The sequence below is a fragment of the Mixophyes fleayi genome, chromosome 10, assembly GCF_038048845.1.
Source record: "Mixophyes fleayi isolate aMixFle1 chromosome 10, aMixFle1.hap1, whole genome shotgun sequence".
NCBI lineage: Eukaryota > Metazoa > Chordata > Amphibia > Anura > Limnodynastidae > Mixophyes > Mixophyes fleayi.
Window position 1 is genome coordinate 9,568,247 of NC_134411.1, and position 13,896 is coordinate 9,582,142.

The 13,896-nt window shown below is 38.5% G+C and overlaps 1 protein-coding gene across 1 annotated transcript in view; it reads left to right on the forward strand.

Moving 5' to 3' along the window:
• PNPLA2 (patatin like domain 2, triacylglycerol lipase) overlaps positions 1-13,656 on the forward strand; it is a 43,010-nt gene extending 29,354 nt beyond the window's left edge. The window contains exons 5-11 of the mRNA XM_075187837.1: positions 619-828; positions 2,875-2,935; positions 3,931-4,095; positions 4,502-4,634; positions 4,733-4,855; positions 9,559-10,159; positions 10,628-13,656. Coding sequence (XP_075043938.1) covers positions 619-828; positions 2,875-2,935; positions 3,931-4,095; positions 4,502-4,634; positions 4,733-4,855; positions 9,559-9,847 — 981 coding nt within the window. The 3' untranslated portion in view covers positions 9,848-10,159; positions 10,628-13,656. The remainder of the gene's footprint in view (positions 1-618; positions 829-2,874; positions 2,936-3,930; positions 4,096-4,501; positions 4,635-4,732; positions 4,856-9,558; positions 10,160-10,627) is intronic.
• Positions 13,657-13,896: the final 240 nt, after the last annotated feature.

Sequence of the window (13,896 nt, forward strand, 5' to 3'; positions counted from 1 at the left end):
TCGTTCAAAAGTCGGGTCAGTATGTGCAGTGACACGATGGTTGAAAGTCTGCCCAAATGGATGATTATCGCCTTATTTGGTTGGTCGTACCGTTTAATATTTTCGGCCCAATCTCGTTTCCGCTGTGTAGTGTGTATAAACTTCCGACCGATCCACAACAGTGAGTACGAAATTACAGTCGTTGCTCACGACAACATGGCTGTAAAAAGCCGCTAATGGGACGTCCGCTCTTCCCTTTATCGTCCTAAACAAGGCTAGTGTGTATGCAGTCCATGGACCGAGCGATCGGATCATCGATCGCATGTAAGATCGCTCTGCATAAAAAGTTGGTCGAAATTTCTGTAGTGTGTACCCAGCTTAAGGATTGCAAAATAAAAGTCTGATTGGTTGTTTTTGCATTTTTTAGCAGCATATAACCCCAAATATCTGGAGAACACATGTTGGCTGTTAAGTCTGTAATGGGTATATTATTCAGATTGGTATACAATGCAGCACTGTCTTATGGCTGCAAAAATGATAATTTCTGCTATATAGATCAGAACTTTTACATTCACAATAAACTGTACGCAAGTAATTGTTTGCCACCTGCAATTGAACGTTGTCCTTCTCTTCCTTCAGAGGTATGTGGATGGTGGAATCTCCGACAACCTGCCCCAGTATGAGCTGAAGAATACCATCACCGTCTCTCCCTTCTCAGGCGAGAGTGACATCTGTCCCCGGGATGGCTGCACCAATATCCACGAGCTCAGAGTCACCAACACCAGCATACAGTTTAACCTCAGTAACTTGTACAGACTGTCCAAAGCTCTGTTCCCCCCTGAGCCTCAGGTACTGGTCGCACATGTGTGTGTGTGTGTGTGTGTTGGTTCACTAGATGGGATGATAAGTAGTCTTATCACTGCAGTAGGCTAGCTGTGCATGGAGTTTTGTGATATGGCAGTACTGCCCAGTGTATCCACGGGGCTACATGCATTTGTTACTGCAAAAAAAATAAAACATATCTTGTAAAATATCAGTGTCACACTGCACAGAATTGACAATAGTATCAGGTGCAAAACATTCGAATTTCATGACAATGTGCTGCTGCCTGTAACCACTGAACTATGAGCACACATATGTCATGCAGTTATTCATGTCTGCAGAATTTACAATAATAGGGAAGTTAGGAATTTAAGAAATGTTTTTGTAAGTAATCAAGTAAACATACACCCAGAAACCCATCCTCACTGTACTGGGGAAGTGAGTCTCTTTGCTGAAACTCTCACATTTAGTCTATCCCCACCTAGTGGCAGAAAAAGAGAAGACAGGTGTAGGAAAACTTACTTACACAGTTGACATTTGGCAGACACGGTACTGCAATAAAAAAATAAAAAAATATTTTGCTACATACACACTTGACACAAAGAGTAAATATATAATGGGCTAGATACTTTGGAATGGAGTTATTGGTGATCTCTAATGGATTAGTAGAGACAAGCACACTCAACGCAACATGGGAAAGCAAGGTAGTGGTGAATTTCTGGAGGGTCGTATAGGATTCTCAATAAAGTGCAAAACACAAAATAAGGTTGCAAATGAATACTGAAGTCATGACAGTGATTTTAAGTAATGACATAAGCGATTATTATAAGGCTATAGTTTATAGGAATTCATATATGAAGTAAATGTATTTAAAACATCAAATGTATGTGGTAACCTTGATACATAGACGTGATCCATATGTACCTTGATACATAGACATGAACCATATGTGCCTTCATGCGTAGACGTGACCCGTATGTGCCTTCATGCATAGACGTGACTGGAGGAGGAGTCGGGATGGATCCAGGGTGCTCATGCATGATAATTAGATTAACCCCTTCTGTGCTAAGGACAAGTGGGGCTCGTCCTCTACATGACCTCCTAAAGTGCTGAAGACGAATCCCACTCGTCCTCTGCATTTAAAGGGTTAAATAAACATACGGCTCAATTCCCCCTGTGATCTGTGGGTTTTCTGATTCTGCCGGAGGAAAGGGAACTTTCCCCCACTAGAATCATGTGTGCACGGCCACAGTCCACTAAAGTCTAAGGGTAATGCCAGGGATAGGGCCAGGCTCTTCTAGAACCACTACCTCCCTATCCATGGCAATGAGATAGCTCTTTCAAATGATGGTACCCCTGTCTATTTATTTCCTGCTGAAAGTTTTTGATCAGGAGACATTAGTTAAATGTGTGATGAACCAAAAAAGTGCTCCGCACCGGGGTTGAGATGGGGCTCAGCAGTGAAGGAGTTAATCATTACCACGCAGCGTGGTGCTCGGCTTTCTCTCTCCTCTCTGCCGAAATCCTCTGCCACCTCTGAGTTGGTAGAGGTTACCTCAGGTGAGCATAGCAGCAATATATGTAGTTACTCATTATTATATATGGTCCAAAAACAGAGCACTGAGGCTCTATGTACATTAGTAGGTATAAGCTTTGAAGCCAGCTTTCTGAATACTGAAACTGAAGGGTACGGGCCTGATTCATTAAGGATCTTAAATGAAGAGGATTCTTATTTCAGTCTCCTGGACAAAACCATGTTACAATGCAAGGGGTGCAAATTAGTATTCTGTTTTGCACATAAGTTAAATACTGACTGTTTTTTCATGTAGCACACAAATATCAACTTTAAATTTCAGTGTACAAATAAGCTATAAAGTATTTGTGTGCTACATGAAAAAACAGTCATTATTTAACTTATGTGCAAAACAGAAAACTAGTTTGCACCCCTTCCATTGTAACATGGTTTTGTCCAGGAGACTGAAATAAGATACCTCTTCATTTAAGATCCTTAATGAATCAGGCCCTACATCTGCATATAGGTGTAACATTTCCTCTCTGTATTATATTCTGTAGGTGCTGAAAGACATGTGTAAGCAGGGGTACAGGGATGCCCTACATTTCTTAAAGAGAAATGGTATGTATATATAATAACAATTTGTATTAAATATAACAGAACCTTAAAAAGTAGGTTTTAAGTGCTTCTAATATTCAGCTTGATGCGCTACTGCCCTCTAGAGGTTTTTGCATTATGTTTACAAAAATGCGCCTGTGTCATAGGCATTTTAATTTTCGTATTTTTAAACAAAGAACTGTCTAGATTTATATACAGAGAACAACATTGACACAGTCATCATTGATATGTTGATGAGTTTTATTAAGCAGTTTCAAGTTATGGGGTTTATGGACCTGGAGGTGAAAATTAAATTGGGTTTATTTTAAAGGATTACAATTGGAATTTTTTAACCTGTAAAATAGCTCCAGCAATACATGTGTATTTTAACAGAAATACTACAGTTTGCAGTGAGTAAATTGTGAATCATTATCTGGGAAAATAATCTTCTGATGTGCAGAGAAAGTCCGTACAATTCTCTCTACTCTTAAACTTATCAATATCATTTTAATGGGTTTAATAATTAAATTGTATATTTGCTGAGATTTCAATTGAATTTATATTGAATAGTGCCTGTAAAAACATAATTTTGATGTCCCTTGGGGTCCCATCCAACCAAGTGAGGGTCCACATGTGGGTAAAATACAGCTGTGGCAATGTAAAAACTAGTATGAAAAGCCACAGACAGTGGGACCCATAGAACGTTTAGAAGACACAAATATATTTGATGTGTATTTCCGAAAGTGCACTAATGGCTTGAAAATATAAAGAAGGACTAAATCCTGGACAGTGTATTTTTCCCTATGTTTTTTCCTTTCTTCTCCTATAACCCAAATAAAATATGTAGCAAAAGAAAGCCTTATATAGCAAAACAATATAATTGAGCCGGTTATCACAGCATAAAAATGATAGTCCTTACAAAAACACTTTATAAAGTAACTATATTTATAGAGTAATTCTTTATTATTCTAATTTTTTTAAGTGACTTATACTAATGTTGTGAGACGTGATTTCCACAGGGCTACTTGATCGGCCACGGCCTATGAGATGTCTGTCCCTGCCGGCTCCTGACAATCTGGCCAATCAGGATGAAGAGAGCAATGAAAGGGAGGAGCAGGCTGAAGACACAGTAGAGGAGGTGGAGGAGCATGTGTTTGAGCATCTTCCCCAGAGACTAAACCAGGGTAAGCATGCTACATATTCCTTACCACAATGTACAAGAGCTATAGTGCAGGAGTGACATACAGCCAAAAGTGAAACATACTGTATGTGTGACAAACAATACGCAGAGGATAAGTATTGTAGCTAGGTGTTTTAGTTCTGTTCATTGTGTATGTGTACTAGTTGCTGACGGGGAAGAGGATCATGTCACTTTCCATGATTAAAGCATGGAAGCGATATTACATTTGTAGACAACACATTGGCGGTGCAGTCCTGCATAATGTGACTGCATAATGACTACATGAACTCCTCCCCACATAGACTCCATAAGACTACTGAGTGATGTTCACACAAGCCAAGCATGACTGCCTGGTCATATTGGCCATTGAGTGCTTTTAACCAAACACTCTCTCTCTCTCCCTCCACCAGCTCTGTTGGAGGCCTGTACGGAGAAGCGCAGTGTATACTTATCAATATCCAACTTGCTGCCTGTACGCTTAGCATCTGTCATGATGCTGCCCTACACTCTGCCCCTGGAATCTGCACTGTCCTTCACTGTCAGGTAATACATAGACTGAGCTCTTACGCCCAGTGTCATCTACTTCCAACTGCTAGTATCTTTATTATCCTCTATTTTAACTATCTAAATGCCATCTGCAGGATTCTGGAATGGCTTCCTGATGTCCCAGAAGACATACGGTGGATAAAAGCTCAGACATGCAAAGTATGTCACTATGTCCTGAGGAAAGCTAAGAAAAGACTGGGGAGCCACATATCAGCCAGGTATTTGTTTAACCATCGTCCAATGGCATCGTGATAGTCTGGGCATTAAAGCCAACGCTTAAACATATTTTTATAAGAAGTCTTTGACAGACACAGTGTTGCAGTAATGGCTCATTTCATGTCTGGTATTGCAGTGTGCTCACCAAAAAATAATACAGTTGTGTTCTCTATGGCAACGCCTCCTGCCTTTCATACACACTTTGAAAACAACACCTGTTAAAAGCTTAGACAGCACTTTGTAATATTTGCTTAATGAGCGCCTCCATAGAGCTCAAGTATATGGTAATTGAATTTGAGGCAAACTATCATCAGCTCTTGTCAGAATGTGTGTGTTTGTGTACAGAGCCATTCATTGTACATTGTTTTTTGGACTAACAGTAGTAACGTGTGTTTATCATGCACTTTACTACTGGTAGTACATTGAGAGTCCAGTTTTCAGCCTATCTCTAAATGATGCTCTGAATACCTAATATGAACATCCGTGTATATGAGCTCTACCCCGCTGTAACCGCTGCATGAATTTCCCATCTAGGTGTATTTTGCACTAATTATTTTTGTTTAACACTTACATTCTGCCATAGAACGCTTTCAAACTGTGTGATATGATGTATGACATGATGGAATGGGACACTTTCTTCATTACATACAGGAAAGACAGCCGGATCAAGCATGTGCAATACATGTTTCTTTTCTTTGGTAAAACACAATTAAACTTTTAACTGAGACAGTTTTAGATAATGCCTACTATATAACATTTACTATAATGGCCATGCAATCCCACAGACTTCCTTCAGTTTATCCCCCCTTACAGTACAGATGTCACTGTATGAAAAGTTTTCTGTTTTATAAATAAACTTGACCATTGTTCTTAGTGGCATGTATATGTTTGCACTATGCCATAACTCCACTACTAGATAGAGGGTTACACTTTGTCCTGTTTCTGGGACTTCAAAAGATTACTTAGAGCACTGTTACTGGCATCTGTATGTATGTTCAGTTGAGTTTATACACTATAACAGTGTTTCTCAAGTCCAGTCCTCAGGACCCACTAACAGTGCAGGATTGCCAGGTGACCAGTGAAATAATTATACCACCTGCTACAATGTGTCAGTCAGTAATGAATACACCTGTGCTCCAGCAAGGAGATATGGAAAACATGTACTGTTAGGGGGTCCTGAGGACTGGAGTTGAGAAACACTGCACTATAACTATGTAAGTAGATAGATGTACTGTACTATTTACTGACAGTGATATGTACTATATATTTTAGATTTATATTTCAGTAATGAGGAGGTCAGTCATTGAAAATCTACCACAGTCATAACACTGTAATATTACAATCCAATGATGTAGTTTTGGTAACCTCACTTAGCATGCCCATGTGTCACCAACTTAAGAGGTCCACAGCCCTACACCACTTTCTGGTGGCCCAAACAACAATATTACCGTCCAGTTTGGTCACATGTTTGGGGGCCGTACGGATGAGACACAATGGCTATATTACTTCCAGGGACTTTTACAGAGATCGGAAGATGACCGTACACACTGGATTATAGAGGTCATCTTCCTACCAGATTTATGCGTTTCCCCGATTATGCTCCAAAGCAATTACAATTATTATTGAGCATTATGCTCATTTTTGTACCAAACATGCAGCGATACACTTATTATAGCTGAACACTTTTCTTTTCCTCATAATAAAACTACTAAGACATTTGAAATATAATAATGTAATAATATATTTGTGCAAAACTGCCACTGTAAAACATTTACAGTGACTGGGAACACTATGGGGGAAAATTCAATTCAGTGCAATGTGGCCCCGGAACTATCCGTGAAGACACATCGCCTCGATGTTCTGACTGAAATCTCCGCTCCGTTTCCCTCCGTTTCCCTCGCATCCCATAGGGGTGCGCAGTAATATGAGCGGAGATTTCTTACCCTAAGAGGCGGAAATATACGCATCCGGACATCGAGTCGATGAATTGAATCTCCCCCTTAAGTGTTATCATAGGGGGAGATTCAATTCATTTCCTCAGTGAATTGGTGAATAGCTCGGGATAACTTATACCTTTATCCAGCTGAAATGTGACTCATTGGAGAAGTGAACTTCATGTCAGGTTGTTATCAGCAACCATATAATTAGCCCGTAAATCCAGGTTTCATGTTGCACCTGCGGGATCAAAGACAGAAGATTTGGTATAATTACGGTGTTTACGTCAGTTAGATTGAAAGAGGTTTTACCTTACGCAGCAAAGTTTAACTCGAAGGCCCCGGCTACACAGAGGATTTTCTCTCTTTGAGATGACTTGGGTAGATAACACAGAGCAATTTTATGCAATTAATTACAAGTGGTTAATTGCTCCCAAAATTAAAACAAATTCCTTTTTCCTTTATGATACTTGCCTGGACATTCTTAGCATGTTTCACTAGAAAGGTCAACAGAACATTTCCTGACAAGAAAATCTCTTGCTGGTGATCAGTCGCCTGCCCGGCTATACTTTAGGGAGGCTGCACAAAGGATTTATTTTTATGTGATGCTATTAAGTGCAGAACTGTGTGATCGGTCACAATGGTCACACTACGCAGTGATTGAAAATAGCACGTGGAGCTCACATCATAAAAAAACAATGATCAGTGTTTAGCGATTAGCCGTCTGCAGACGAGCGACTATTAATATCCTATGTAGCTTAGCCCTTAATAGGGAAAATGTACAGTCCTCTGTGCTAAGAGGATTAGACATTTACCCCCGTGACCTAAAGCATGAGGTGGGTTCCTCTGGCCATTTGTTAAGACCACGTTTTACTTTCCTGTCTTATAAACAAACATACAGTAATGTATTATAGCAGCAGTGGGTTATACACAAGATAAATGTTCAGTGATCCGTTACAGAATTAAGATTAATGATGCACAGTGCACATAAAACATATTAAAATGCCTGAGAGAAAGCACAAAGCCCACGTTTTCCCAGTGCATATGTGTGAATGACTTCTCAGTCTTTCTACTGTATGACTCATACTGCTGGGGGTGGGGGAGGTATTTTTCATAGTACTTTATGTTCCCCTAAACTTACTAGGCCTGATTCATTAGGGTAAGTGAAGCAAAAAAAGTAGTAACTTTGAACCTTGGCAAAACCATGTTACAGTGCAAGGAGTGCAAATTAGTTTATTATTATTTTACACATTTTTACACACAAGTTAAATACTGGCTGTTTTTTCATCTAGCATACAAATACTTGATAGCTTATTTGTACACTGAAATTTAAAGTTGATCTAGGACATGCCCTACCCCAACTATAAATCTGCCATCGCATTTTAAATTTACCTCGCCCTCCAATGCAAAATGGTTTTACCAAGGTGCAAAGTTACTCCTTTTTTTTTTTTTTTCTTTACTTTCCTTAATGAATCAGGCCTACTGTGTCCATGAATACCAACCCTAAGACATGTTGCAATGCTGTGCAGTATATCTGTAGCCAGCTGGTCCCATAATATCACTCCTCTTCCCCATGTTTTCCATGCCAGGTCTCCACATCTGCTCTGAACATTCTCGTGCATCTTTCCAATTCTTGAACGCATTCTACATCCTAATAAAATGTTTTTAAAAGTTCCCCAACATGAAGCCTTTTCCCAGTTTGGTAACTACCATCCCACAGCTTTTGAACTGTGTTAATAAATGGCAGGCAGATATTCCCTCACTAACTGAGGAACAATGAGACAAAGCCTAGAACTCCCACACACAGTTATCTTCACTAGTGACTTAATGATTCATAAACCATTTACATGCCATTCCAATGAGTCCACTTTCCCTGGGTCAGACTCCAGGGGCTAGATTTACTAAGCTGCGGGTTTGAAAAAGTGGGGATGTTGCCTATAGCAACCAATCAGATTCTAGCTTTCATTTTGTAGAAAGTACTAAATAAATGAAAGCTAGAATCTGATTGGTTGCTATAGGCAACATCCCCACTTTTTCAAACCCGCAGCTTAGTAAATCTAGCCCCAGGTCTTCTGTACAGGATGGACCTTCTTCCGTATGGTATGACCATGCCACTGGAAAGTCACCATCTTGTCAGATATATCCAACTATTCTTGGCGTTACCTTTGTTTTAGACACAACTGCACATAACCTCTCTTGGATTTTGGCTCTAACTATAAATCAGGCCCTACAATACAACATATATCAATAATCTGGCCCCCTACCCACAATCTAGGGATCCTTGGTACAACTCACTCTTTTGCTCACCATACCACTCTCCTCCACCCCCAACCCCCAAAAGATATATATATATTCTTCTAATACTGTTCAAATCTAATGGTTTAAGTATTGTTGAATTTTTGTATTTTTTGCCCTGGAAATGTCTTTGTGTTTGACAAGGAAAGTGCTAACTTGCTATATAATAACACAAACGCATGACAGAACCACTGTGCTACCATGTGCTAGTAAATAGAAAGATAATAGCCTAACGCCGGTACATATATATCTGGTTAATAGACCACTGTTGAGCCTTTTTGGTGTAATGCCAGTGATATCATAGAACATAAATGCCAGGCTGCTGAGCTGACATTTATGCAGTAGTAGTAGCTGTTTTTTATAGTTTATGACTGGCACATATATACTATTTTGAGTTGCTTTTTGTTCCAATTTTTTGTGTGAAATGCAAATTTGAAAGAGCGATCCTATAGGTTATGCTTTATCTTGTGTTCCAGGCTCTACTACCACCTGGAATTGAAGAGATCTCAGAGCCTTCCTGTTCCATTGGTCCTTGGCGCCAGCGAGTCTCTGCCCAGGTGGCTCAGGAGCAATACCTCCTTAATGGACATGATGCAGAAATGGGAGGACTATCAAAGGCAGCTGATGCCTGGACTCTTCTGTATCAACGTGGACATGCAGGCCACACTGTACCACCATCAACAGCCACAACCCCCAGAGATCTCCATGGACCCTAATAGTCTACTGATGGTGGAGGTGACCAACCCAAATATCTCAGAAACATAATGAAGGTCACGCTTTTAAATGGGTACCAATAACATGATAATGTCCATTTCTGGTTTAGGACCTTATCTCCTAGTGGTCTTTTTACCAAGTGATATTCATTTGACTGGGGTCACCTATGGATGTAGTTCTCTGAAGTAAATTGGCATTGTAAGCCCACGCTAATTCAGTTAATTCTCAATGATCCTAGAGTGTCTATATCTAGTAATGGCTGTAATGTTTAAGCTTTTGTTCATCATGGTGTCCACCGAAGAAGTATTTTTTATGTCTTGTGGGACCAGACTGGGATAGATACAAAAAATACTCATATTAAGTGTTATTAAAAAGTAGAACTGTTGTGGCTGTTATATTTAGATGTCATAATGGTGCAGAGATATTATTATAATATTACACAGAAAGAAAGAAAATGCAAGAGATCTTAATGCAGTGGAAGGAAAAAAAAATGTTCAAAAACATTGGGCTACATTTCATAAATACTCAATTGATGTGTGAACAAATAGCTAAGTTCATATCTTCATAAAGATACATTTTCATAATGCTAAAAAAAAGTTTTCATATACATTAATGTTTCAAAAAAATAAGGTTAAGCATCATCATAATCATCATCATTTATTAATATAGCGCCACCAAATTTCGTAGCGCTTTACAGTTGGGAACAAACACAGTAATAAAACAATACTGGGCAGTACAGACAGACAGAGAGGTAAGAAGACCCTGGGCGCAAGCTTACAATCTATGGGTCTCATCATTGTCATTTTATCCAAGTCTTTGTCATTACGTTAGTTCTAGGAAAAGGCGTAGCCACATATACATTTAAGAGGCAAAGGACTGTGTGCGTATATAGAAAATGCCATTATTATTATGTAATTAAAACACATGAGCAGATGGTTGGGGCTAATAACATCAGGACACCAGACAAAACAGACAATGGTCCTAGACAGAGGACCTGCCACCAGGTGCTGTGACGTCATTTTATTAGCAAAATAATGGGGTTCCCTATTCTTCCAAGAGATAACAATTCAGCAAGGCACCGTTCTCTCCCCCATTTCCCCCAAACCTCACAGCAGGAGAGGTGTAAAGTATAGAGGAAGCCGCCCGGCTATCAGCATAGGGAGCTCCTCTGTCCCTCATCGCTCTCATTTCCTAACAACATTTATAGTTTCAAGGTAATTTATTAGGAATATATATTTCACCTTACCAAACTCTCTACAACTTCTCTTTATTTTAGCTTAAATGTATTGGATAAGATCAGTGGCGGTATGGAAATTTAGAAGTGGCGATATGAAAAAATGTAACGGGAATGTAAGTGAATGGAATGTGATAGTTTTACAATGAAGGCAGTAGGAGAAGTGGCGGTATGTAATACCATCATATACACCCACACTTCGACCACTGGATAAGATTATGTTTGAAGAGAGAACTGTAAGTACTTTGGTCTGTTGATGGAGAAGTTAAAGCAATGTACAACGTCTGAAGTTACAAAACCACATTGTTATTAGGAAAGGCTTTGTAAGGAAAACGTATGTTGGATTATTTGGTTTGGAATGTTTTGGAAACTCATCAGCCTCGGTTACAGAACAGAAAGTTAAGTATTCTACTATTTAATATAGATTTTAAGGTTTTCAGTTAATTCAGGTTAATTATTGTTTCATTTTGAATAAGTTATGTTAATAAAGGCACTTAGCAGCTTTATGAAACTTCTGCTCTAGACAGATATTTCCATACATGTCCGTTACTCAGTGTAAAACAAATTTTGATTTATCAGAATTTATGGCTTCTATTTTTCAGTAATGTTTTAGGCCATTTCTAATTGCTTCCAACATTTGAATTATAACACATATACACACAAATCAGTATTTTTAAAATTCCATTTTCTCTTATAATTTATTACTTTATCTGTGTAAAGACTAATTATTTTATATCGTCTACAAATGCATTTCTGCTTAATTCAGTCTGTAGCATTTTCTAGCATAAACGTACTATTTTTCATGAACCTCAAAATGGTTTCTTTATACTGAAAAGAAGGAACCAAAATATTTTCACCTCAGGGACCCTGTTCTCCCAAAATATTTTTTTTTTTTACCTCAGATGAAAACATTGCTGTTCTGTTTTGCCAATAAAATAAAACCACTCTCCTATCCTAACACTTGCATGTGGTCAATACAATGTGAATATTACCTTATAAATAGATTTGTATAGCAGGTGGAAACAGTATTTAATATTTTAGGATCTGAGGTATTTTATATGTCAGGTTTTGCTGCTTTTAGACTCTACTGTGATAAAATGTATACATGCCACATTGAATTTCAGCTTCCGGAAACAAATCTTAGACACTGGGTTCCTTTAAATATCGTAACCGCCCATTACACCTGCTCGATATTATTATTAACAGAGTAAAAACACATTTGCTCATTATGTCCTGCTCGCTTGTTTCACAGCTGGAGTTCTCAGTAAGTGAAGATTTTCCAGGATATTCTTATTTGAGTTAAGCTTGTATGTTTAGTTTTGGCTTAATAGCTGTGTTCCATACTGTACCTTCACTGCTAGCGATCATGAGGAACCAGAGTTAAATGACAGATCCGCAGTGCGAAACATCAGTCCTTTGTACCAGCATGCTTTGCAGTTTTTTTGTGTTTGCTTCTCACCTTTTTAAGTTTAAATGAATCAGAACATTAATAATTTTATTATATCTTACTGAAAAACCCACCTGTCCTGTTTTTGTGTGAGGCAATATGAAAAACGAACACTGCTGTGTAGCCTAATGCAGATTTAGTTGGTCGATGTAGTCATTTGTTTAAGATATTGACTGACCTTACAAAATCCATTTAGATTTTGGGCTGCAGGAGACAAAGCCAAGTTTGACAATTACCTATAATGACAAGTGTTTAAGGTCTTTGGTTGACTCAGAAATACAAGTGCACATACAAGCCAAGTTCTCCCTTGCAGCTCAGTGTTTTAGTAATATCCGCATTGGCTAGAGCTGTTTCGTGTCCGGCAGAATAATTCCATCAGTTCTATACAAACATCTATTAAGCCAATAAGGAGATAGCTCCGTTATAAATGTCAAGTAACTCCAGGTCACACATTCAAATATTCTGAATCATAATCTCCTTGTTGATTTCTAATTAAGGGTAGTCATTATCTAAAAGAGTTGAACAAAAATGTCCTGTAAAAAGTATTATCTTGGGCATAATCCTACATTATTACATTAGAGGAATACAGAGGTATGAAACGTGGATTTCTGGCTCTTGTAGAACTGCAAGTGCCAGCATTCTATTTCAAGTTATAGGCTGATGAAGTATGCTTGGACTTGTAGTTCCACAAGAGCTGGAGAATAACAGGTTGCCTAAGACTGCACAAATCTTTTCACTTACTGTAAGTTTTTATAACTTAAAAGAGCTACATATTTTTGTGAAGACCAGATTTATCACACATCTTAAGGCCCCATTGTCCAAGGTATTCAGGTGATTATAGTCTTATTTTACTTTTTTGATATTTCTGTATCAACATGACATTTAGACTATAGCAAATTGAACATTTATAGCATGGTATGTAGCAAATTTAGTAATGTTCCACATTTTCTAAGCCCATTTACTATGCAGTATATAGGAGGTGAAGGACTATTAAAAATATAACCTAGTATTTATACATAGGTGTGTGTGTGTCAGACATACAACTTAACCTGTGCTGTAATATAAATGTATATAAATATTGCATTACCTGCACTTTCTTCTTCCTGTCTGACACTGTCAGCTGTTAAAATTAATTTGTATGTATGTAAATAAATATAAAATCTTTATGATTGCATAAGGTCACTGTCTCCGAACTCTCATTAGTGGGTGGGGGATATCATCATCATCATCATCATCAGTTATTTATATAGCGCCAACATATTCCGTAGCGCTTTACAATTGGGGACAAACGTAATAAACTAATAAACAAACTGGGTAAAACAGACAAAGAGGTGAGAAGGCCCTGCTCGCAAGCTTACAATCTATGGGACAATGGGAGATTGACACATGAGGTTAAGTATACATTTTGCATCTTGGCCC